Genomic DNA, 25,149 nt, shown 5'->3' with positions numbered 1-25,149 from the left:
CATTTGTAATTGAATGTGGTGTGTTTTTTTCTTTTTGTGCACTTTGCATTGCATGTCATGTTATTCAAGTGTTAATTTCATTCGGTGGAGCAAACATTTCACTCTGTTCCCCACCTGTTTGGGGTGTATTTTAACTTTTGGCAAGACTGCTCATTGTAAAACTGAGGACTAAGAGCACTACACGCGTCCAGTTATTCAAGACATTCCTTCCTCCGGTATACACTGGTTTGTCAAGCAGCTTACTTTTTAAATTTGTCCAAATAAAGACTTTAGATTTTATTTCTTGAGCTGGATACCTTCATTTTCATGCACAAGTACCTGGCGTCAAGCAGAGACGTTCCCGTGCTCGGATCAAAATTTCTCATAGGCTGTGAGAATACCATCACAAGGGTGAGCTGAATTATTTTCTTTTTTCTGTATACGGGTGTATACAGTGTACACAGAGGGGTGAGCGGCCGAAGCTGGGGGGTATACGGGTGTATACAGTGTACACAGAGGGGTCTGCGACTGAAGCTGGGGGTATATGGGTGTCTACAGTGTACACAGAGGGGTCTGCGACCGAAACTGAGGGTATATGGGTGTCTACAGTGTACACAAAGGGGTCTGTGACCGAAGCTGGGGGTATACGGGTGTATACAGAGTACACATAGGGGTCTGCGACCGAAGCTGGGGGTATATGGTTGGTCAGTACACAGGACCCCATACAAACAGGGCTCCGCTCAGTACACGCCAGGCTCTGCTCCGTACACACACGGCTCTGCTCCGTCCACCTCGTACACACACGGCTCCTCTCCGTACACCTCGCACTCACACGGCTCCGCTCTGTACACCTCGTACTCACACGGCTCCGCTCTGTACACCTCGTACTCACACGGCTCCGCTCTGTACACCTCGTACTCACACGGCTCCGCTCTGTACACCTCGTACTCACACGGCTCCGCTCTGTACACCTCGTACTCACACGGCTCCGCTCTGTACACCTCGTACTCACACGGCTCCGCTCTGTACACCTCGTACTCACACGGCTCCGCTCTGTACACCTCGTACTCACACGGCTCCGCTCTGTACACCTCGTACTCACACGGCTCCGCTCTGTACACCTCGTACTCACACGGCTCCGCTCTGTACACCTCGTACTCACACGGCTCCGCTCTGTACACCTCGTACTCACACGGCTCCGCTCTGTACACCTCGTACTCACACGGCTCCGCTCTGTACACCTCGTACTCACACGGCTCCGCTCTGTACACCTCGTACTCACACGGCTCCTCTCCGTACACCTCGCACTCACATAGCTCCGCTCCATACACCTTGTACACACACGGCTCCGCTCTATACACCTCGTACTCACACGGCTCCGCTCTGTACACCTCGTACTCACACGGCTCCGCTCTGTACACCTCGTACTCACACGGCTCCGCTCTGTACACCTCGTACTCACACGGCTCCGCTCTGAACACCTCGTACTCACACGGCTCCGCTCTGTACACCTCGTACTCACACGGCTCCGCTCTGTACACCTCGTACTCACACGGCTCCGCTCTGTACACCTCGTACTCACACGGCTCCGCTCTGTACACCTCGTACTCACACGGCTCCGCTCTGTACACCTCGTACTCACACGGCTCCGCTCTGTACACCTCGTACTCACACGGCTCCACTCTGTACACCTCGTACTCACACGGCTCCGCTCTGTACACCTCGTACTCACACGGCTCCGCTCTGTACACCTCGTACTCACACGGCTCCGCTCTGTACACCTCGTACTCACACGGCTCCGCTCTGTACACCTCGTACACACACGGCTCCGCTCCGTACACCTCGTACACACACGGCTCCGCTCCGTACACCTCGTACACACTGCTACATCCACACTGTAAACCCCTCCTGACCCCACACATAAACTTCCCCTCATCCAGCACCATGACAACCAGCACAGCAGAGTCCTGCATACACTGAGACCCCTGATCAAGTGACCCCTGACTCCTCCCCTCCTGTGACCTCATCACAGGTCCTGTGCGCACAGAGCAGCCGTAGAAATCTCAGGCCACGGTGGTCTCCCCCAACTTCTGCTCTTTCTCCTTCTTTTCTTGCAGGGGCCGCAGTGGATTTCATCCTGGATCCATAGATCCGAATAGAGGAGCGATGTTCCTTCAGTCTGAGGGTAATTGATGGTGATATTTGTCCAAAGTCCACGTTACCGAGTAAATCCCACCAGGACTGTAGCAGGTAAAGACCCCAATATCCACAGGTGTCCCTTCTAATTGGGGGGAAAGTACCAAAGAAAACCCATCATATCCTGAGAAAAAGAAACCCAGTACATGGAGACATTGGCCTCATATATCTCCTGTCTTGTTCTTACCAACAATCTATTATAAAAGCCTCAAACTTCTGTGTGTGAATCAGACCTGAGATCTGACGTGATAGAAGATTACAGTGCGGGGAAGACGGGAAACCTTCATATAGACGGCCGGTGGTGATGGAGTCAGTGACGGACTCTGGACAAATATGTTTCTAGAGCCGTAGTAGAAGATGAAGATGTCGTCCTCATCATGAAGTAGTTATTTCTCCTGTCACGTGTAATGAATATCTCCTGCAGTATTGCTAATGCCGATTCCAGTGTCGGGAAATGAGACGAGAATTAGCGTTATGGAAGATGAGTCTATGAGGAACGTATTCAGCTGCCGACTCCGAGGAAGAAACTGCTTGTTGTCTGTGGCCTAAATATATAGGTTTTATTAGTAGATGTAAGGAAGGAAACTAAATACTGTAAAATAATAAATCTCATATGTTTCCCTTATTATCTCCAGTAATTGTATTATTACACAGGATTGTTATGATGTTACATCGGCTCATCTTCTCATTCAGGTCTCTACAATATCGGATCCTTTCAGTGAAGATCTTCTACATAAGAGAATTTTCCTAATTTACCCATCAAAGATGGATATGGACAGAGACAAGATGGCGGAGAAGATGTTACACCTCACCCTAGAGATCCTCTTCCGGCTTACTGGAGAGGTGAGAGATTCTGATGATGTCACATTACATCATTCTTATCTATGGGAATAACAGATGGACAGAACTGGAGAGGTGAGGACTCTGGAAATGTCTGTAGTTAGGTTTATTAATGTGTCTCTCCATAACCAGGATTACACAGTAGTGAAGAAGACCTCTAGTGAGCGCTGTCAGGACCCTGTGTCTGAGGGATGCGGAAGACCCCTGAACCCAATCACGAGGCCTCCACCTCACCTGATACATGAGGACATCAATGACCAGAAGATCCTAGAACTCACCTACAAGATGATTGAGCTGCTGACTGGAGAGGTGACACTGGTGGAAATGCTGGGACATTATACAGTAACGCTATGAAGGGATCGGGGGATGACGGTATCATTGTATGTGTCAGGTTCCTGTAAGGAGTCAGGATGTCGCTGTCTATTTATCCATGGAGGAGTGGGAGTATTTAGAAGGACACAAAGATCAGTACAAGGACGTCATGATGGAGGTTCCCCAGCCCCTCACATCACCAGGTAATAAACAGGACTAAATACACACGGCCTATAATTATCTGTATGTAAAGAATGAATTCAGTCCCTGTATGTGTTGTCCTCTTACTGGATAGATCTGGAGGAAACACCAGAGAGATCTCCCCATCCTCTTCTTCCACAGGACTGTAACCAAGAAGATCCCAATGTTCCTCAGGATCATCAGGTAGATGGAGAGAAGGTGTCATGAGATCTCCCTTAGGCCGATTTCACACTTCCATTTATTTCCAGTCCCAGAAAAATCAATACCAGAGATATCAGTGTCCGTGTGTGTAATACTTGTGGCACACGTGTGGCATCCGTGTGCTGCCTCAGTACCACACAGACGGCCGCCGGGGAAGAAGAGCTACTGTAAGCGCTGTTTCCGCGGTGGCGGGTGCTGAAGACGGCTCTCATCGTTCTCCCCTGCTCCGCCGACGATCGGCAGGAACTGAAGAGAATGATGAGTTATATTAAAGTCTGAACGATGACAGCAGCTGGGGGCTTTTGGGACTCTTACTCCCATCATCCGACACTTGCTGCCGCTATTAACAGTGACAGCAGGAGCGGATGATCGGGGTATTCCCCAGCCGCTACTTGCTATATAATGAAATAAATTAATGAAAATCCCGGTGTGGGTTCCCCCCTATTTTCTTGAACCAACGAGGCAAAACTCACAGCTGGGGGCCGCAACCCTCAGCTGTCGGCTTCAGCAAGGTTGGTTATCAAGAGTAGAGCATGTGAAGATCTGAGGTTGTGGGTTATAAAAATCACCTAGGCAGGTTAACGATGCAACTAATTTTTTTATTCCATACATTCATGGTTGTACAACAAATCCAGGCAGATGGCCAACATACAATGTCCTCTGTCCACAAGTTCCCAATATGAGATCGGTAGTTCCACTGGCTCCATACCAGGCGATGCCCACTGTCTCCCAACTTTTGGTTGGCCCACAGATTTTGCATCTCCAGCTGGTATAGTGTGCAGTTACAGCCTATGTTCCTCCAGACGATGGATATCCTGACCGTAGCTCATGGATACCCCTCCAGCCAACAATCTCCAAAGCTCCATAGATCAACCATCCATTCCAGCTTGGATCCTCTTCCATCGAAATCCCTCCAGCAACTGCCTGATTCAACCCTATGTCTTTTTCTCCCGCCCCCTTAAACATTTTCCTTTAGCTCACAGAACAAGGCATATTCCATCAGCTGGGACTGTATGTGAGACCTCCCGTGGTGATGGCTCCCCTGAGTCTACTATCCCCAACCACACAATGGGCCAGGTTTGGGAGTACAATGGGAGTGAGACCTTGATACGTCCATTTGTCCTATAGTCTTTAGTAAGCAGCCATATCCTCACAATGGGGTCCCCATGCTATGTTTGTTTTTAAATACTTTAATAAATAATTGTAAAAAAAACGGTATTGGGTCCTCCGCATTTTTGGCAACCTACCTCGCTAAAGCTCACAGCTGTGGGCTGGTATTCTCATGCTGGTAAGGGGCCATTGCTTTAGGGGGCCTCCAGCCTAAAAACAGCAGGCCACAGCTGCCCAGAAAAGGCACATCTATTAGATGCGCCAATTCTGGTGCTTCGCCTGGGTCTTCCCACTTGCCCTGTAGCGGTGGCAATTGGGGTTAATATTTGTGGGGTTGATGTCACCTTTATATTGTCAGGTGACATCAACCCCATGGCTTAGTAATGGAGAAGTGTCTATAAGACACCTATCCATTACTAATCCTATAGTTATACAGTATGTAAATAAAGACACAGCTAGAATAAAATCCTTTAATTGAAAAAATGACACAGATTCCTTTATTAATCTCAATTAAACCATAGTTACTGCATCGTCTACTTCCACCGAAGCCCTCGATCTATAATAATAAAAGTAAAATAAAAAAACAACAATATACCATACCTGTCCCTCGTTCTGTCCCACGCTGTAATCTATGTCTGGGGGCTAAATAGTTTTCAACTGGACGGTGCCAAGATGCGACCGTCCCGGCTGAGACCCACTGGTGAATGAGCTGCTCTGGTTTCACATCACTGACGCTGTTAAGCGCAGTGACACATATCTCCCCTCTATCACCTTACCAGTGACTTGGTCACAATGTGTAGATGGCTGTGAAAGTCTTGTGCTCAGTGTTGCTTTATCCAACACTAAAAAATGATAGTGTTGGCCCCTTAAAAATAGTCTGGGTGAAATGGTGGATGAGGAAAAAGCCAATATGCTAAATGACATTTTTCATCAGTATTTACACAAGAAAATTCCATGGCAGACAATATGATCAGTGATAACAAAAATTCCCCATTAAATGTCACCTGCTTAACCCAGCAGGAAGTACGGCGGCGTCTAAAATTGACAAATCTCCGGGCCCGGATGGGATACACCCCCGAGTACAGCAGGAATTAAGTACAGTCATTGATAGACCATTATTTTTAATCTTTAAAGACTCCATAATAACAGGGTCTGTACCACAGGACTGGCGTATAGCAAATGTGGTGCCAATATTCAAAAAGGGGACAAAATCTGAACTAGGAAATTGTAGGCCAGTAAGCTTAACCTCTACTGTGGGTATAATCCTGGAGGGCATTCTAAGGGATGCTATGCTGGAGTCTCTGAAGAGGAATAACCTCATGACCCAGTATCAGCACGGGTTTGCTAAGGACCGTTCATGTCAGACTAATCTGATCAGCTTCTATGAAGAGGAAAGTTCCGGACTGGACCAAGGGAACCCAGTGGATGTAGTGTATATGGACTTTTCAAAAGCTTTGGATGCGGTGCCACACAAAAGGTTGATACATAAAATGAAAATAATGGGGATAGGGGAAAATGTGTGTAAGTGGGTTGAGAGCTGGCTCAGGGATAGGAAACAAAGGGTGGTTATTAATGGAGCACACTCGGACTGGGTCGCGGTTAGCAGTGGGGTACCACAGGGGTCAGTATTGGGCCCTCTTCTTTTTAACATATTTATTAATTACCTTGTAGGGGGCATTCAGAGCAGAATTTCAATATTGGCAGATGACACTAAACTCTGCAGGGTAATCAGTACAGAGGAGGACAATTTTATATTACAGGATGATTTATGTAAACTAGAAGCTTGGGCTGATAAATGGCAAATGAGCTTTAATGGGGATAAATGTAAGGTCATGCACTTGGGTAGAAGTAATAAGATGTATAATTATATGCTTAATTCTAAAACTCTGGGCAAAACCGTCAATGAAAAAGACCTGGGTGTATGGGTGGATGACAAACTCATATTCAGTGGCCAGTGTCAGGCAGCTGCTACAAAGGCAAATAAAATAATGGGATGCATTAAAAGAGGCATAGATGCTCATGAGGAGAACATAATTTTACCTCTATACAAGTCACTTGTTCGACCACACTTAGAATACTGTGTACAGTTCTGGTCTCCGGTGTATAAGAAAGACATAGCTGAACTAGAGCAGGTGCAGAGAAGAGCGACCAAGGTTATTAGAGGACTGGGGGGTCTGCAATACCAAGATAGGTTATTACACTTGGGGCTATTTAGTTTGGAAAAACGAAGACTGAGGGGTGATCTTATTTTAATGTATAAATATATGAGGGGACAGTACAAAGACCTTTCTGATGATCTTTTTAATCATAGACCTGAGACAGGGACAAGGGGGCATCCTCTGCGTTTGGAGGAAAAAAGGTTGAAGCATAATAACCGACGCGGATTCTTTACTGTAAGAGCAGTGAGACTATGGAACTCTCTGCCGTATGATGTTGTAATGAGTGATTCATTACTAAAATTTAACAGGGGACTGAATGCCTTTCTGGAAAAGTATAATGTTACATGTTATATATACTAGATTCCTTGATAGGGTGTTGATCCAGGGAACTAGTCTGATTGCCGTTTGTGGAGTCGGGAAGGAATTTTTTTCCCCAATGTGGAGCTTACTCTTTGCCACATGGTTTTTTTTTCTTGCCTTCCTCTGGATCAACATGTTAGGGCATGTTAGTTTAGGTTATGGGTTGAACTAGATGGACTTATAGTCTTCCTTCAACCTTAATAACTATGATACCAGTATTATGTTTTATACTTGTGTTATGAGAACGGTGGAGATGGCAGGATTAGAGCTGATCATAGCTGTGACTTCTCCATCTGTCGGTGACTTTTACAATATTTATTTCAGGGTGAAGATCTGACCCATATTAATACTACAGAGACATATGTGAGGGGTGATGAGCGGTGTAAAAAGGAGACTCCTACACATGGCTACCCAGGTGAGTAGTGACCACTAAATGCAGAGAAGTCACAGATTCTTCTCAGTCTCCGATTGTGGCTGCTTTATCGGTGGTGTAGTCCGGCCGTATCACAATCGTGTGATCACCATTTTGCCTCTAGACCACAACATTCTCCTCCACCCAAAACTGTCCAAGTGACTTTGGGCATTGAAAGCCCTTTTCTATAGAACTTACCACCTGGAGGATCCAACTACCCCCTGAGATTAGAAGACTCTGACCATTACCTGCCCAGATCTGTAAGATCTGTAAGCTACAAAGCCAAATGACAGTGTACGTAGAATGTGCTGACAAGTTAGAAAAATATTATGATGAGTCTTTTAGAGAAAATGGAGGGTAATGATGTTGTTGGCTTCCAAAATCCCTGATATGGGAAGAAGGAAAAAATCAGGGCTTTGAAAAGCGCTGCCAAGTGCTGAGCCATAAAGTTGGGCATCAAAACAAATGAACGTAAAAAACCCCAAACTTTTCATTTTAATATTCTACCCATTTCCGATGTGAACCAGCTCCTTCCTCAGGCATATACAGATGATACATTGTGGATGTTTTATATCCTCCAGAACGATGTCACTGATCCAATTGCTTAATTCATTAATTAACCAGCGCCCATGGTGCAGTTTTTTTGTATCGAAACCTTTCTTTGTATACAAAACAATACAAATAGATGTAAAATGCATATTGGATGCACAATACAATACATATAAAGAAAAATATATGTACATGGAAAATCCTCCGGTTTAAGTGTGGATAGTTTAAAAATCCAATAGGATTCCCTATTCACAAGTCTCTGGGACCTATTAGACACATGTTCTGATATTTGTTCTAATATATTGAGTCTTAAACTGGTGAGATCTCATTTATATTCTAAAATGAAATGCCTAAACAGACAGATTAAACCTTTCCTAATATTATGTCTATGGCTGGTCATCCTATTATGGATCACTTGGGTCATTTTTAGATCCCTGATATTGGATGTATCTACCTTCTCCCCTTCTGTGCTGCTGAATGTGCTCATATGGTCCCTACAAGACCAGGTCCAGTCTTTCTGGCCAAACCTCACTTTTATAATTGACAACATTAAATGTGCAGTGAGGCCAAGTGTGAATTTCTGTACAATAACAGCAGAGTTTCCTTTTATCTTGATTTTACAATTTCTTATAAAACCGACTAACTTCAGACAGGATTGTGATAAACTACATAATAATTAGTACACCTGTGCCATGATATATCTCTAAGTTGTGCGTGGCTGATGGCTGTAATATACAGTGGGTACGGAAAGTATTCAGACCCCTTTAAATTTTTCACTCTGTTTCATTGCAGCCATTTGGTAAATTCAAAAAAGTTCATTTTTTTTCTCATTAATGTACACTCTGCACCCCATCTTGACTGGAAAAAAAACAAAAATGTAGTAATTTTTGCAGATTTATTAAAAAAGAAAAACTGAAATATCACATGGTCATAAGTATTCAGACCCTTTGCTCAGTATTGAGTAGAAGCACCTTTAGAGCTAGTATAGCCATGAGTCTTCTTGGGAATGATGCAACAAGTTTTTCACACCTGGATTTGGGGATCCTCATCCAGGATATCTCTGTACTTAGCCGCATTCATGTTTCCTTCAATTGCAACCAGTTGCCCTGTCCCTGCAGCTGAAAAACACCCCCATAGCATGATGCTGCCACCACCATGTTTCACTGATGGGATTGTATTGAGCAGGTGATGAGCAGTACCTGGTTTTCAAAACACATATTGTCTCATCAGACCAGAGAATCTTATTTCTCATAATCTGGGAGTCCTTCATGTGTATTTTAGCAAACTCTATGCGGGCTTTCATATGACTTGCACTGAGGAGAGGCTTCTGTCGGGCCACTCTGCCATAAATGCCCGACTGGTGGAGGGCTGCAGTGATGGTTGTCTTTCTCCCATCTCCCTACTGCATCTCTGGAGCTCAGCCACACTGATCTTGGGATTCTTCTTTACTTCTCTCACCAAGGCTATTCTCCCAGTTTGGCTGGACGGCCAGGTCTAGGAAGACTTCTGGTGGTCCCAAACTTCTTCCTCTTAAGAATTATGGAGGCCACTGTGCTCTTAGAAATATTGAGTACTGCAGAAATTCTTTTGTATCCTTGGCCAGATCTGTGCCTTGCCACAATTCTGTCTCTGCGCTCCTTGACCAGTTCCTTTGACCTCATGATTCTCATTTGGTCTGACATGCACTGTGAGCCATGAGGTTTTATATAGACACGTGTGTGCCTTTCCAAATCGAGTCCTATCAATTTAACCCCTTACTGACATCGGGCGTATTAGTACACTGATATGACTCCCTCCCTTTGATGTGGGCTCCGGCGGTGAGCCCACATCTTTCCGGGGACATGTCAGCTGTTTTGAACAGCTGACATGTGCTCGCAATAGCCGCTGGTGGAATCGAGATCCACCCATGGCTATTAACCAGTTAAATGCCGCTGTCAATCTCTGACAACGGCATTTAAATTTCGCTTCTGGCAATCGTGCCAAAAATACACACACTGGTGTCCCCGTCACGTGATCGCTGGTATTTTGGCATGACAATCTGAGGTCTCCAGGAAACCTCTATGGTTGTCAGTGCCATCTTCCTGTGAGCGCCACCCAGTGGTCATCACTTACAGCAAGTGAATAAATCTGTTATACACACTATACACAGGCCATCTGAACATCCCCTCTGTGTAGCAGAACCGATCGTGTTGTGGCAGCTTCTAGTCTCCTATGGAGGCTAATGAAGTATGCCAAAAGTTTACCAAAAAAAATGTTTTAAAAGTAAAAAATATAAAAGTTCAAATCGCCCCCCTTTTGCCCCATTCAAAATAAAACAATAAAAATAAAATCAAACCTACACATATTTGGTATCGTCATGTTCAGAATTGCCTGAAAAGAAAAGGATTAACCTGATTGCTAAACGTAGTAGCGAGAAAAAAATGTCAAAATGCCACAAATGCTTTTTTGGTTGCCACGACATTGCATTAAAATGCAGTAACGGGCGATCAAAAGATCATGTCTGCACCAGCATGGCATCATTAAAAACGTCAGCTCGGCGCGCAAAAAGTAAGCCCTCACCCAACCCGAGATTGCGAAAAATGAGACGCTACAAGTATCTGAAAATTGCACAATTTTTTTTTTTTTAACAAAGTTTGGATTTTTTTTCCACCATTTTGATAAAAAAGAACCTAGACATATTTGGTGTCTATGAACTCATAATGGCCTGGAGAATCCTAATGGCTGGTCAGTTTCAGCATTTAGTGAACCTAGCTTCGGGGGTTAATTAAACACAGCTGGCCTCCAATGAAGGAGTAGAACCATCTCAAGGAGGATCACAAGGAAATGGACAGCATGTGACTTAAATATCAGTGTCTGGGCAAAGGGTCTGAATACTTAGTGAACACAGCCCGGCGAGCACTCTGGTTGAAAAAACTGGAAAGGGGACGCACAGGCAAAAGCAAAACTTTGTGCGATCCCCTGCCAGGGTGAATTCCTTTTTGAGAAAACGTTGGATGAACTGCTGAATAAAGCGTGAGAAAGAAAGAAAGAAAGGCTTCCCTAATCAATCTCTTCCATCTTACAGGAGAGCCTTCAGAAGACGCCCCTTTACCAGAAACAAACCGTTTGAACAAAGGGAGCGATGGGAGACGAAAGATCCAAAACAAAAAGGTGCTTTGTTTAGCGGATCCTATAATCCAAAGCGTAACAAATGCCGCTAACCATGAAGTGGGTGGCAGATTAAAATTTTTCTTTCCCAAATGGGAACAAATAACATCTAGCCAATGGATTCTGGACATTATACAATATGGTCTAAAATTGAAGTTTGATCGAATCCCTTGGGATTCTTTTATAGCAACATCACCAAAAGGACAGGAGAAACAAAGGGCTCTGGAATCATAGATCCATAGAGGTTCCCCAGGAAATGGAATGGAATCCATTAGTTCTACCATCAAACTTTTGCTCCCTAGATTTGTCATGGTCGGGATAGTAGGCATCTTTTAGGTCTATCATCTTCCCATACATGCTGAACATCAGCAGTACCTAAGGGTAGCAGTCATCCTGGCAGGAAAAGTAAACTAACTCTTTCCAAAGATGTCATAGAATCCCTATCCTGGTGGCTAGATATGGAGCACCTTTCAAAGGGTGTACCATGGATAATAGACCCATCTAAGATAATTACCGACGCCAGCCCTATGGGGTGGGGTGCATATATGGAGGATAGTCTGGCCCAAGATACTTGGGACCAGGCAGAATTAACATGTTCTTCCAATTGGAAAGAGTTAAGAGCGGTAGAATATGCCTTAAATCATTTTCTTCTACAGATTCAAGGAGCACATGTAAGGGTTTTCTCGGACAATTCCACCACAGTGGCATATGTGAACCATCAAGGTGGTACACGGTCAGGAAGTCTGATGACCATAGCAGCAGACCTCTTCCAGCTAGCAGAGATTCATCTCGCATCCCTAACAGCCCTACACATCAGAGGTGTAGAAAACATCAAAGCAGACTACCTCAGTCGAAACATGTTACGCCAAGGGGAATGGACCTTAAACAGAACCATATTCAAAATGATAACAAGAACATGGGGTATACCACAGATAGATCTGTTTGCCACAAGAGACAACAGACAAGTAAAAAGGTTCGCTTCCCTGAACTTCATGGATCATTCAGACATGTTGGACTCTCTCCACCATCCTTGGAAGTTCAAACTGGCATACGCCTTTCCTCCGATGTCTCTGATTCCAGTAGTGATCAGAAAAATCAGAAGGGAACAAGCAAGAGTAATCCTCATTGCACCCTTTTGGCCAAAAAGACCATGGTTCTCTTGTCTTTAGACCATGTGTCTATGCGACCCATGGAGTCTTCCATCAGACAAGGAGCTGCTGTTCAAGGGCCCCTTTTTTCACCCGCAAGTGAAAGGTCTTCACTTGACGGCGTGGAATTTGAGAGGCAACTATTAAGTTCAAGGGGGTTTTCAGTGGAACTAGTAAACACCCTTTTACTAAGTAGAAAAAGATGTACCACCCTAATATATAGTAGGGTATGGAATAAATTCTTAAATTTTTATACAGTACCGTTCACTAAGCAAGTTCCGGTGACACCTATTCTAGAGTTCTCACAAAAAGGCAGAGAATTAGGGTTGTCGGTAAATACCTTAAGAGTTCAGGTCTCAGCATTAGGAGCCCTATATGGATGCAATGTAGCAGCTAATAGGAGGATCTCCAGATTTATAAAGTCTTGTGAACGTAGTAACCCAGTCCATATACCCCGTCTGCCTCCGTGGGATTTAAATCTAGTACTGGAGGCCTTAACCGGCTCCCCATTTGAGCCACTAGATTCCATACCTCTAAATGTCCTAACATATAAAGTAGCCCTAACCTCAGCTAGAAGGGTTAGCGACACCCAGGCCCTATCAGTAGACCCACCCTTCTTACTAGTATTTCAAGATCGAATAGTCCTAAAACCAGACCCCTCATACCTCCCTAAGGTGGCATCCACCTACCACAGATCACAGGAAATTTTTCTCCCTTCCTTTTTTGATTCTCCTATAACCCCAGAGCAACATAAGTTCCACACCTTAGATGTCAGAAGAGCCATCCTGACGTATATAGAAAGGCCTCAGACATGGAGGCAGAGTAGGGCTCTGTTTGTCTCCTTTCAGGGCCACAAGAAATGACATGGGGTCACAAGAGCTACCATATCTCAGTGGATCAGAGAAGCTTTATGCTTGGCCTATACATCAAAGGGCGAGATTCCTCCAGTGGGTATAAAAACACATTCAACACGAGCCATGGCTTCCTCCTGGGCAGAACAAACAGATGTACCAATCCATTTAATATGTAAGGCCCCAACCTGGTCTACACCTTCTTCTACTTTTTACAACCATTATAGACTTGGTATAACTACATCTTCTGACCTGACCTTTGGTAGAGCTGTCCTTAGTACAGTAATCCCACCCAGATAATGACTCTCTGAAAATCTCTCATGTGGGGTGCTGTCGTGGCGAAGGGTAAAAAGCTGGATTACTTACCGGTAATGCTATTTTAATGAGTCCACGACAGCACCCACTACCCTCCCTAATTATGCACAGTTTCTTTCTTTTAAGCTCACAAATAATGGTTGTATAGAGTTTAAAATGTTTATGTTGCTGAATAAGAATTAATACTAAAGCTTTTGCGGTTCCCTTTTTATACTCTGCAAACTAAACTGAGGAGGAGAGGGGACCGCCTCCTTTTATTCTGTAGGTTTCCTGTTCCTATGGGCGGATCCCTCTCTCTCATGTGGGGTGCTGTCGTGGACTCATTAAAAGAGCATTACCGGTAAGTAATCCGGCTTTTTTTTTCCTGAGGATGATTGTTTAGCTTGATAATGTCAGTAGATGTGTCATTGTCTATAGTCAGTTTTGCCCATTACCCTTTAACTTCTTTAACACCTCTAAATGGATTTGGACTTACACAGAGACCCTAGGCTTGGGGCACAGTGTTACCTGCTGTTCTGTGGAGTAAGATAGGAAGAAGAACAGACAGATGACCGTGTCAGAACCAGGAGGCGAGTGAAAATACTAACTCAGGAGACATAAGAGTAGTCAGTAAACAGGCCGGGGTCACAACAGGAAACAAATACACAAGCCGGGAGCTGAGCACAGAGGACTGAACTAGAGGAGATCAAGGCTGTATCTGGCAGATTCCGGCAATATGCTTCAAGCTGTAGTAAGGTGGGGTGCTTTTGAAGTCCAAATCTGATTGCCCAAGGTGTTCTCAATCTCAGGCGGACATACTGCATATTTTTTGGCATTGTCCCAGATTTTCTCCTATTAGATTGTAGTGTTGAACTTCATTGGAGTGGTGTATGGGTGCGTTATCCCTAGGGATCCATTGATAACTATCTTAGGGTATGTGGAGGAAATATTAACTGACGATACGACTAAAATTGTAATTGCAAGATTGTTTGCTGCAAGGAAACTGATTGCAAAGTATTGGGTTAGAGAGGAGCCTCCGTCCAGACGCGAATTCATTGCTCAAACGAACCACATAATTCAACTTGAGAAAAGTATTTACACCAGGAGACACAAGCTGGATTTCTTCCATAAATTATGGCATCCGTGGTTGGATAGGATTAATGTTATACCAGTACATAGTATTATAGAGTGCAACTTATGGTAAACTGGAACTCTGGTTGATATTGTCAACTTTGGACGAATTATTGTTTGCTCCTGATATGGTCTCCATCGGGGGGGTTAATTTACTGTAAAACATAAAATGAGTATGAATGAACATGTGATCTGTTGTAAATCTTGTTACGGTTAATACAAATGTATCTAATTAAAAAAGGTGTGGTGCTTTCCAATTGGATAAAACAGGGAGCAGATTACTGCAGCTGATAGCACACACACCCATACTGCCAGACTGGATGGTACTACAGATGCCAGGCACCCTAATCTTAGTGGGTGGGAGGAGCCTGCACCGCCAAGAGGTTCTGGTTCCAACCCCACCTCTGTTACCAGCATCGCCTGCAGAATTAGTAAGCCGCGCCTGGTGTTATGGTCCGGTGACCTTGGAGCAGCATGAAAACTTTCACTGGAGTAAGTGGTAACTATACTGACCGCAAATCCTGATCTTAACACCGCAACTAGAAGTAGCCGTGGGATGTACCTAACAACCTAGACACCTCGTCACAGCCGGAGGACTAACTACCCCTATAGATGGAAAAAGGAAGACCATCTTGCCTCAGAGCAGAACCCCAAAGGATAGGCAGCCCCCCACAAATATTGGCTGTGAGTAGGAGAGGAAAGACACACACAGGCAGAAAAACAGGATTTAGCACAAGAGGCCACTCTAGCTAAAATAGGAAAGGATAGGACAGAGTTCTGTGCGGTCAGTATTAAAACCCTTCCAAAAATATCCACAGCAGATTATACAAAAAATTCCTCCATCTAACTAAAGACGTGGAACGTATATCTGCAACTCCAGAGACAAATACACTCAGAGCAGGAATACAATCAAAAAACAAGCACACGCCATGGAAAAAGAAACAGACACTTATCTTTGCTGAATTGGCAGCTAAGCAGGAGAAGCCAGACAGAGATCCAACACTTAACAAGAAACATTGACAACTGGCAAGGACTAATGAGTCCTGCAAACCTAAATACCCCAGTCAGAACTGCAATCAGCAGATACACCTGTCCAGGACTGCTGCCCAGGGACAACTGCATTACCACCTACAACCACCGGAGGGAGCCCAAAAGCAGAATTCACAACAGCCTGGTGTCCATCTGTAAGACGTTGCAGGACCAGATCCCAGAGAAGATGGGGCACACCATTTGCAGAATCCCTAATATGACAAAATTGCAGAAAACCAGAGCAGATGAAATCCCTTTAAAGTGACTCCATTTTGTAAATTATAACCCTCAATAAATTAATCTATAGGAATAGTGACTATTTTGACTCCACTGGCAGTTTCCAGATATTAGCACGAGCTGTGGATGTTGGAAAGTAAAAAATGCAAATATATCCAAATGAAGAAAAAAGCAGCAACACTTCCGTTATGTGACGAAGAAACCTTAGTCCTTTATTTCCAATATAAATTCATGGACAAGGTAATCAGAGCAGGGACAGTGCAAAAGTAAAAGGACGACGGCCATTTTGCGTTAAACACGCTTCCACGGGTCCAGATATGTCAGGCAGCATGTCATTTCCTTTTTAAAAGCGATCATATGACAGCATTTGTATATCATTAAAACATACCAAGTAGAAAACTAAAAAGTTCATATAGAACACATCATTAACAAATGACACGACAATTCAAACATATATCTAATTTTGTTGATTGACTAGATCATACATATTAACCACAAGAAAAGATGAAAAATTATTTTGCAAAAAATTATTTTACAAAAATGTAAAAAAAAACAAAAAACTTTTTTTTTTTACAATTTTTTTACAAAAAGCATGAATAATCCAGACGTTCATTAAGTCCCAAAGGACATTGCACATTTGTTTTATTTATCCATTTTGCCTCATGCTTTAACAGGATTTTATTGTGATCACCGCCACAAGGTGGTAAATTAACCACTTCCAAATCCGCGAACCGCAAGCAGCGGGGATTGGAATCATGTGCTGTCTGAACGTGCTGTATAAAATGAGGTGAACCTTTGCCGGTGGAGACTGAATGGAACTGTTCCCGAAATCTAATATTCAGAGATCTAATAGTTTTCCCAATATACAGTTAGGGCCAGAAATATTTGGACAGTGACACAATTTTCGCGAGTTGGGCTCTGCATGCCACCACATTGGATTTGAAATGAAACCTCTACAACAGAATTCAAGTGCAGATTGTAACGTTTAATTTGAAGGGTTGAACAAAAATATCTGATAGAAAATGTAGGAATTGTACACATTTCTTTACAAACACTCCACATTTTAGGAGGTCAAAAGTAATTGGACAAATAAACATAACCCAAACAAAATATTTTTATTTTCAATATTTTGTTGCAAATCCTTTGGAAGCAATCACTGCCTTAAGTCTGGAACCCATGGACATCACCAAACGCTGGGTTTCCTCCTTCTTAATGCTTTGCCAGGCCTTTACAGCCGCAGCCTTCAGGTCTTGCTTGTTTGTGGGTCTTTCCGTCTTAAGTCTGGATTTGAGCAAGTGAAATGCATGCTCAATTGGGTTTAGATCTGGAGATTGACTTGGCCATTGCAGAATGTTCCACTTTTTGGCACTCATGAACTCCTGGGTAGCTTTGGATGTATGCTTGGGGTCATTGTCCATCTGTACTATGAAGCGCCGTCCAATCAACTTTGCAGCATTTGGCTGAATCTGGGCTGAAAGTATATCCCGGTACACTTCAGAATTCATCCGGCTACTCTTGTCTGCTCTTATGTCATCAATAAACACAAGTGACCCAGTGCCATTGAAAGCCATGCATGCCCATGCCATCACGTTGCCTCCACCATGTTTTACAGAGGATGTGGTGTGCCTTGGATCATGTGCCGTTCCCTTTCTTCTCCAAACTTTCTTCTTCCCATCATTCTGGTACAGGTTGATCTTTGTCTCATCTGTCCATAGAATACTTTTCCAGAACTGAGCTGGCTTCTTGAGGCGATTTTCTGCAAATTTAACTCTGGCCTGTCTATTTTTGATATTGATGAATGGTTTGCATCTAGATGTGAACCCTTTGTATTTACTGTCATGGAGTCTTCTCTTTACTGTTGACTTAGAGACAGATACACCTACTTCACTGAGAGTGTTCTGGACTTCAGTTGATGTTGTGAACGGGTTCTTCTTCACCAAATTAAGTATGCGGCGATCATCCACCACTGTTGTCATCCGTGGACGCCCAGGCCTTTTTGAGTTCCCAAGCTCACCAGTCAATTCCTTTTTTCTCAGAATGTACCCAACTGTTGATTTTGCTACTCCAAGCATGTCTGCTATCTCTCTGATGGATTTTTTCTTTTTTTTCAGCCTCAGGATGTTCTGCTTCACCTCAATTGAGAGTTCCTTTGACCGCATGTTGTCTGCTCACAGCAACAGCTTCCAAATGCAAAACCACACACCTGGAATCCACCCCTGACCTTTTAACTACTTCATTGATTACAGGTTAACGAGGGAGACGCCTTCAGAGTTAATTGCAGCCCTTAGAGTCCATTGTCCAATTACTTTTGGTCCCTTGAAAAAGAGGACGCTATGCATTACAGAGCTATGATTCCTAAACCCTTTCTCCGATTTGGATGTGGAAACTATCATATTGCAGCTGGGAGTGTGCACTTTCAGCCCATATTATATATATAATTGTATTTCTGAACATGTTTTTGTAAACAGCTAAAATAACAAAACTTGTGTCACTGTCCAAATATTTCTGGCCCTAACTGTAAAAGAGAGAGCAGGGACGAAAGATGATCTAAACAACATATTTTGTCTTGCAAGTAATATAATCCTTTGTTTTATGTTGCAAAGGGCCAATCTGTGAGAAACTCCTTATTAAATGATACTGGCAAAAACTGCAGCCCCCACATTTAAAGTTTCCTTTTGGGGCATTCCGAGTTAACCAGTTATCATTGGATTGAGAAATACGATTTTTTACTAAAATATCTGTTAGATTGTGTGTTCTTTTGTAAGCAAACCGGGGAGTTATTTTACTGCATGTATTTAGAGCATTGTCTGATGCCAAAATATGCCAATTCTTACGAATTGATGCATGTATAGCTTTATCCAAAGGCCTATGTTGAAAGCAGAAATTAAAAAACTTTTTATGCTCAGATGTGGCTGTCTGAGATGACAAGGAACGCGGTTTTCTTTTCAAAAGTTTCACTTGCGTTTTATTTTTAACCCGATGTTCAGATTAATTTAACAATGATAAAGGATTACCTCTATCGACAAAGCGCTTTTTTAATGCATCCATTTGCTGCTGAAAACAACTGTCAGCGTTATTTTTCATAAACGAAGCATTTGGCTGTAAGGCAGGCTTTTCTTAGTAAAATAAGGAAGAGCTGAATCTAAATGCAGCAGCGAATTAAAAGCCGTAGGTTTTCTGTGTACTTTTGTTAGAATGCTGCAATCATGAATACTAATATCAATGTCTAAAAAATTTAGACTATCTTGCCCGAAGCATGATGTAAAACACATGTTTTCGTTATTTACGGTATTAAGATATACAACGAACTCAGACTCCATTTTATTACCATCCCAGACGATAAAAATATCGCCCACATAACGTATGTAACTTTTATGTGTTTTTAAGAAGGGATTTTTTTTCACTAGTAATACATTTTTCTTCAAAAGCCGCAAGAAAAAGATTGGCGAAAATGCAAACGACGGGCGGTGCCCATGGCAGTCCTGACCACTTATAAATACCACTGATTGAGAAATTTGAACGCATAATGAGTTAATACAAAATCGAAACCTTCTAAAATGAAGGTGACAACTCAGATGATTTATGCGAATTCTGTAAAAAAAAAAATTTTAACTGCCATAATTCCCAGATCGTGAGGTATTCTGGTGTAGAGACTTTCTATATCGATTGATGTTACGGCAAAACTTGGTTGCCACTCAATAGAACGTAACACTCTGAGAAAGTCACCAGAATCCCTCACAAAAGAAGGAATTTGTGGTAAAAGTGGTTTTAAACACCAGTCGAGATATTGTGACAAAGGTTCTGTGATTGAGTTCAAACCAGATACAATTGGTCTTCCGGGTGGTTGAGAGATTGACTTGTGTATTTTAGGTAACGTATACCAATGTGGAATAGACGGAAACGGGGGAAATAATTTTTCACCTTCCTTTTTTTGTCAGGACCCTATTTTCCACGTTTTTTCGTAAAAAGGACCTTAATATGTTTTTATATTTAGGAATTGGGTTGTTTTGCAGCCGTATATAGGTGTTAGTTTGATTCAGTTGGGACAAAGCTTCTTCTATATAGTATGTTTTTTCCAAAATAACTATATTGCCCCCCTTATCCGCCCTGCGAAAAATGACATCATCCCATGATTGCATATCTTTCAGAGCCCTGTGCTGTTTTTCTGAAAAATTTTTTTCAGGATTCGGGTACACTTGAGCCTCAATGTCTTTTATTACCAACTCGAGGAACAGATCAATCGTGCTACCTGGTGTGCAAGGAGGTATGAAATTAGATTTTACTCCCTCGTTGAAAGGAAAAGCAGGTATGGTATTAGTCTGAACAGTCTCCAAACTATCATCTGAGCAAGAAATATCCGTAAGCATTTTTACATCATCAAAATGAGACAAGTCTACTGGGGGATATGCCATAAAACCTAACGTTCCTATGGAGACTAAATTTCTTGTGTCCATTTGTGGACAGTTTTTATTCTTTCCGCTACATGTTTTATGCAAATGCAATTTTCTCACACTTTTAAACATACCGATTTTTGAACTCAAGTCAAATCGAAGGATGTGGGAATGCAATAATTTAAACCTTTGGAAAGCACAGAAATATGGTCAGCAGACAGAATCTTATTAGATAAGTTCACTATGCGCATATCATCAGAAGTATTTATTTTTTCCAAGAGACTTGTTTGCGCTTCTTTTGCGGATTTATTGCGTCTCCCTCCTCATCTAGTCTTTTATCGCCCAAAGGGGCTGATGAACCACTGGGTGAAGGGACATCAGATACCACAGGATCCTCAGCTGCGCTTGAATCCGAATCAGTAAACCACCCATCGGTGGTAGGTTTCTTTTTATAATTCTTCTTATTGCCGCCTCTGATATTATACAGTCTGTTTTTTGTTACCGAATTGCTTCCAGGTGAACACCCGCCCTGCATCAAAATCTTGTTTATCTCTTAAAAATTTCTCTTTCTTCTTTTGTTTTGTTTCTATTTGTGTAAGAATTAATTTCCTTTCAAGTTTTCTGGAAATTCTTGACTTGGCCACAACGTGAAGATAACTCGCTTTTCGCTCTTTCAAGTTGACTGCAAATAGATGAGTATGCTTGCTCATTCCGTGATGTTACTAACTGTAACAATTTTTGGGAGCACTCAAGATGAATTGCCTCCCGTGCTTTTTCAAAAACGGGGTCATCATGAAACTGAGAAGGTTCTTTATAAATTCTCAAACCCCGCGGCACCCTTTTGCAGTCTACTGTATATAAGATTTAAGGGATTCAGTAGTCCAAAACATTCTTATCTCCTTCTCGGCCAAGAATTGTATTTTATATTCCAACGATTTCGTGCTGATAACTTCCAATTCGTCTTTACTATAGCAATGAACAAAAAAATTACTTGCATCTGCATGTCCCATTTGCAGACCATCTTGCACTCCATGTGCCTCATCGGAGGTATTGGGAAAATCCATACCCCAAACAACAAATCAACAACCACCAGTATATAATGCAACTCTAAAACTCTCGTGCTCTTTTCCTTAAAAACAAACATAGAAGTCCAAATAGAACAAAAAAGTGAATGGCACTGAGATTAGATGTAAAGAGTTACTTACTGGTATGGAGGAGTCCACTCTGAATCATTGGCACATAATGGGAGTGAAGTTACTAGGTGGAGGGTGCTTGCCAGGTATAAACATGTAGATAAATCCAAATGAAGAAAAAAGCAGCAACACTTCCGTTATGTGACGAAGAAACCTTAGTCCTTTATTTCCAATATAAATTCATGGACAAGATAATCAGAGCAGGGACAGTGCAAGTAAAAGGACGACGGCCGTTTCTGTTATGACCTGGTGGTTAGGAGCACCCGGAATGACCCGATAATTAAACCTCATACAGGACGAGCTCTGGGATGTGGGAGCTCTGCTGACCGCAAGCCCTAATCCTATCACACACACTAGAAATAGCCGTGGAGCGCTCCTGACCAGACCAAGGTGCCTCGTCACAGCCTAAGAACTATCTAGCCCTAGAGATAGAAAATAAAGCCTACCTTGCCTCAGAGAAATTCCCCAAAGGTAAAGGAAGCCCCCCACATATATTGACTGTGAGTAAGATGAAAGTCACAAACGCAGAAATGAAACAGGTTTCAGCAAAGGGAGGCCAGACTTACTAAATAGACAGAGGATAGGAAAGATAACTTTGCGATCAGCACAAAAACCTACAAAGACCACGCAGAGTGTGCAAAAAAAAGACCTCCGCACCGACTCACGGTGCGGAGGGGCCACTCTGCATCCCAGAGCTTCCAGCTAGCAAGACAAAATCATGAAAACCAGTTGGACAAGAAAACAGAGAACAAAATAAGACTATAAGGAACTTAGCTTCTGCAGGAGAAGGCAGGTCACCAGAGAGATCCAGGAGTGAACTGAACGAATGCAAAAACATTGACAGCTGGCATGGAGTAACGATCTGAGAGGAGTTAAATAGAGCAGCCAACCAAAGGATAAACCACGTCACCTGTGTAAGGAACCTCAGAAGCAGCAGCTTCACTCAAAGCCACCAGAGGGAGCCCATAGACAGAACTCGCCGAAGTACCATTCACGACCACAGGAGGGAGTTCGACAACAGAATTCACAACACGTTTCGCATTAAACACGCTTCCACGGGTCCAGATATGTCAGGCAGCATGTCATTTCCTTTTTAAAAGCGACCATGTGACAGCATTTGCATATCATTAAAACATACCATGTAGAAAACTAAAAAATTCATATAGAACACATGATTAACAAATGAAACGACAATTCAAACCTATATCTAATTTTGTTGATTGACTAGATCATACATATTAACCACAAGAAAAGACGAAAAATTATTTTTGCAAAAATTTCCTTTACAAAATTTTTTTTTTAAATACGGCTGTCGTCCTTTTACTTGCACTGTCCCTGCTCTGATTACCTTGTCCATGAATTTATATTGGAAATAAAGGACTAAGGTTTCATCGTCACATAACGGAAGTGTTGCTGCTTTTTTTCTTCATTTGGATTTATCTACGTGTTTATTCCTGGCACCCTCCACCTAGTGACTTCACTCCCATAATGTGCCAATCATTCAGAGTGGACCCCTCCATACCAGTAAGTAACTCTTTACACCTAATCTCAGTGCCATTCACTTTTTTCTTCTATTTGAAAATTGCAAATATCCCAAGTTATTACTCAACACATAGTGCCCAGATAGTGCTCCAGGAGATACACATGCCATAAAATAAGTGGTTTCTTCTCACTATAGTAATGCCCAGGGCCGGCGTCAGCACCTGGGCAAGTGCCGGGGGCCCTGGCGAGACAGGGGGGGCCCATAACGGTAAGACACTGATGCCGACACTGATGCGCAGCATGTGCTCCTGGGACCCCCTGAAGCCGGACTAAATCCCTCCCTGTGCTAGTGTGCTTGACTGTCACTACATAGTCAACTCCCAGCCTGGACTTGGAGGCGGAGCTGAAGCTGACATCATCGGAAGCAGGAGGCGCGGCATACAGAGCTCTGGGAGTCAGGACTGACTTTGCGCAGCTGCAATAATACTCACCATGGGGATACGAAGAGTCACTTCCGGGCCGGCGGTCACTTCCGGGTGAGAGTGAGGACCAGCTCATCATCCTACATCCTCGCTCACACACGGATTGTCGCGATACGGCGGGTCCGGGTCCACCGTCCAGCGTGGCAGCAAGCAGCAGTCAGTGCACGTGACAAGTGCACCCTGTGTACACAACTGTCGGGGGCGATGGCGTGACTCGTGAGTTACGACTGTGACGTGACAGTGAAAGTGAAGCAGTGAGTCTTCCTGCCTGCCTGGTCCGACCCAAAGCATTGCGGGGGGATGCAACTTGCCTGGGACTTGTAGTCTGACACAAAACAGACCTACAGTATGGCATCTGAGTGATGCTGGGACTGTAGACTATATACAACATGGCTGGCTATGCAATATACAACATGGCTGGCTATGCAATATACTACATGGGCTGCCTGTGTTATATACTACGAGGCTGTGCTATATACTTCGTGGCTGTTCTATATACTTCGTGGCTGTGCTATATACTACATGAGCTGTGCTATATACTACATGACTGCTATATACTACGTGGCTGTGCTATATACTATGTGACTGCTATATACTATAGCTGTGCTATATATTATGTGGCAGTGCTATATACTACATGGCTGTGCTATATGCTACCCATTTTGAACTTTTACAAATGTTCTACGTTAATACTTTCTAATGTTTACTTTAAAAAGTTTTCCATAAAAAAATTGTCATATTCAATGTATGCAGTTTTTTCTTTGCAGCAAGTTCAGCTAACAATAAAATGCCTACTGGTAACTGAGGAAGAGGGAGTAGGTCATAAAAATTTGCATATAGGGGGATGACTTCTATAAAACTTCTCTGCTGTATGGTATTGTAGAATTTACAATAGCTATCAGTCATTTAAGAAGTGAAATATGGCATTGTACTATACCTATATTTCTATGCTGTATCTGTGCATCATGAATTGTGGAATGTGTTAAAGTGGGGGGGCCCACTGAGACTCTTTCGCCCGGGGCCCTCAAAAACCTGGAGCCGGCCAAGGTAATGCCAAAAGCATGGATGCTTAATGTGGTTTTGAGCACAGTCTAGTAAACTGTAAACTGTCATTGTCTTGGTGAATAATTCAATAATTTTGCATAACTTGTCATTTTTACAGACCATTTAAGTAGAAATGTTCAAAAATATAGAATTCAAGGATATTTTATTCTAAAATAATAATTGGTTTTATTCTTGGCAGATGACCGTACCAGGAGACAGCTGACATCTTCAATGTTTAAATCAGATAATCTTGAGATCTCACAGGATACAATTGAAGTGAATGCCATTACTCCAGCTATACCATCATCCCTTCACAGCAAAGATCTGTCATCTGATCCTTTGGAACAGGTCCTGTCTTCTGTTTCATTACCTAGTGCTAATGAAAATCAAAGTCACAAAAT

At 43.0% G+C, this 25,149-nt stretch overlaps 1 protein-coding gene across 1 annotated transcript; it reads left to right on the top strand.

Moving 5' to 3' along the window:
* Positions 1–1,736: 1,736 nt before the first annotated feature.
* LOC138663253 (gastrula zinc finger protein XlCGF66.1-like) lies at positions 1,737–24,974 on the top strand. The gene is made up of 6 exons (XM_069749426.1): positions 1,737–2,229; positions 2,869–3,018; positions 3,148–3,324; positions 3,407–3,530; positions 7,683–7,773; positions 24,948–24,974. Exons 2-5 carry the CDS (start codon positions 2,941–2,943, stop codon positions 7,685–7,687), a joined length of 384 nt encoding a protein of 127 aa, XP_069605527.1. The 5' UTR covers positions 1,737–2,229; positions 2,869–2,940; the 3' UTR covers positions 7,688–7,773; positions 24,948–24,974.
* The last annotated feature ends 175 nt before the right edge of the window (positions 24,975–25,149 follow it).

Source organism: Ranitomeya imitator, chromosome 2 (assembly GCF_032444005.1).
Source record: "Ranitomeya imitator isolate aRanImi1 chromosome 2, aRanImi1.pri, whole genome shotgun sequence".
NCBI lineage: Eukaryota > Metazoa > Chordata > Amphibia > Anura > Dendrobatidae > Ranitomeya > Ranitomeya imitator.
Note: the sequence above shows the minus strand (reverse complement) of the source record. Positions and strands in the feature narration are given on the sequence as shown.

Excerpts from the sequence above, each read along its gene's own strand:
- LOC138663253 (XM_069749426.1), top strand. The coding sequence starts at position 2,941 with ATGGATATGGACAGAGACAAGATGGCGGAGAAGATGTTACACCTCACC. Across the intron at positions 3,019-3,147 it reads TCTTCCGGCTTACTGGAGAG|GATTACACAGTAGTGAAGAA; the intron begins GTGAGAGATTCT and ends CTCCATAACCAG. Across the intron at positions 3,325-3,406 it reads TTGAGCTGCTGACTGGAGAG|GTTCCTGTAAGGAGTCAGGA; the intron begins GTGACACTGGTG and ends TGTATGTGTCAG.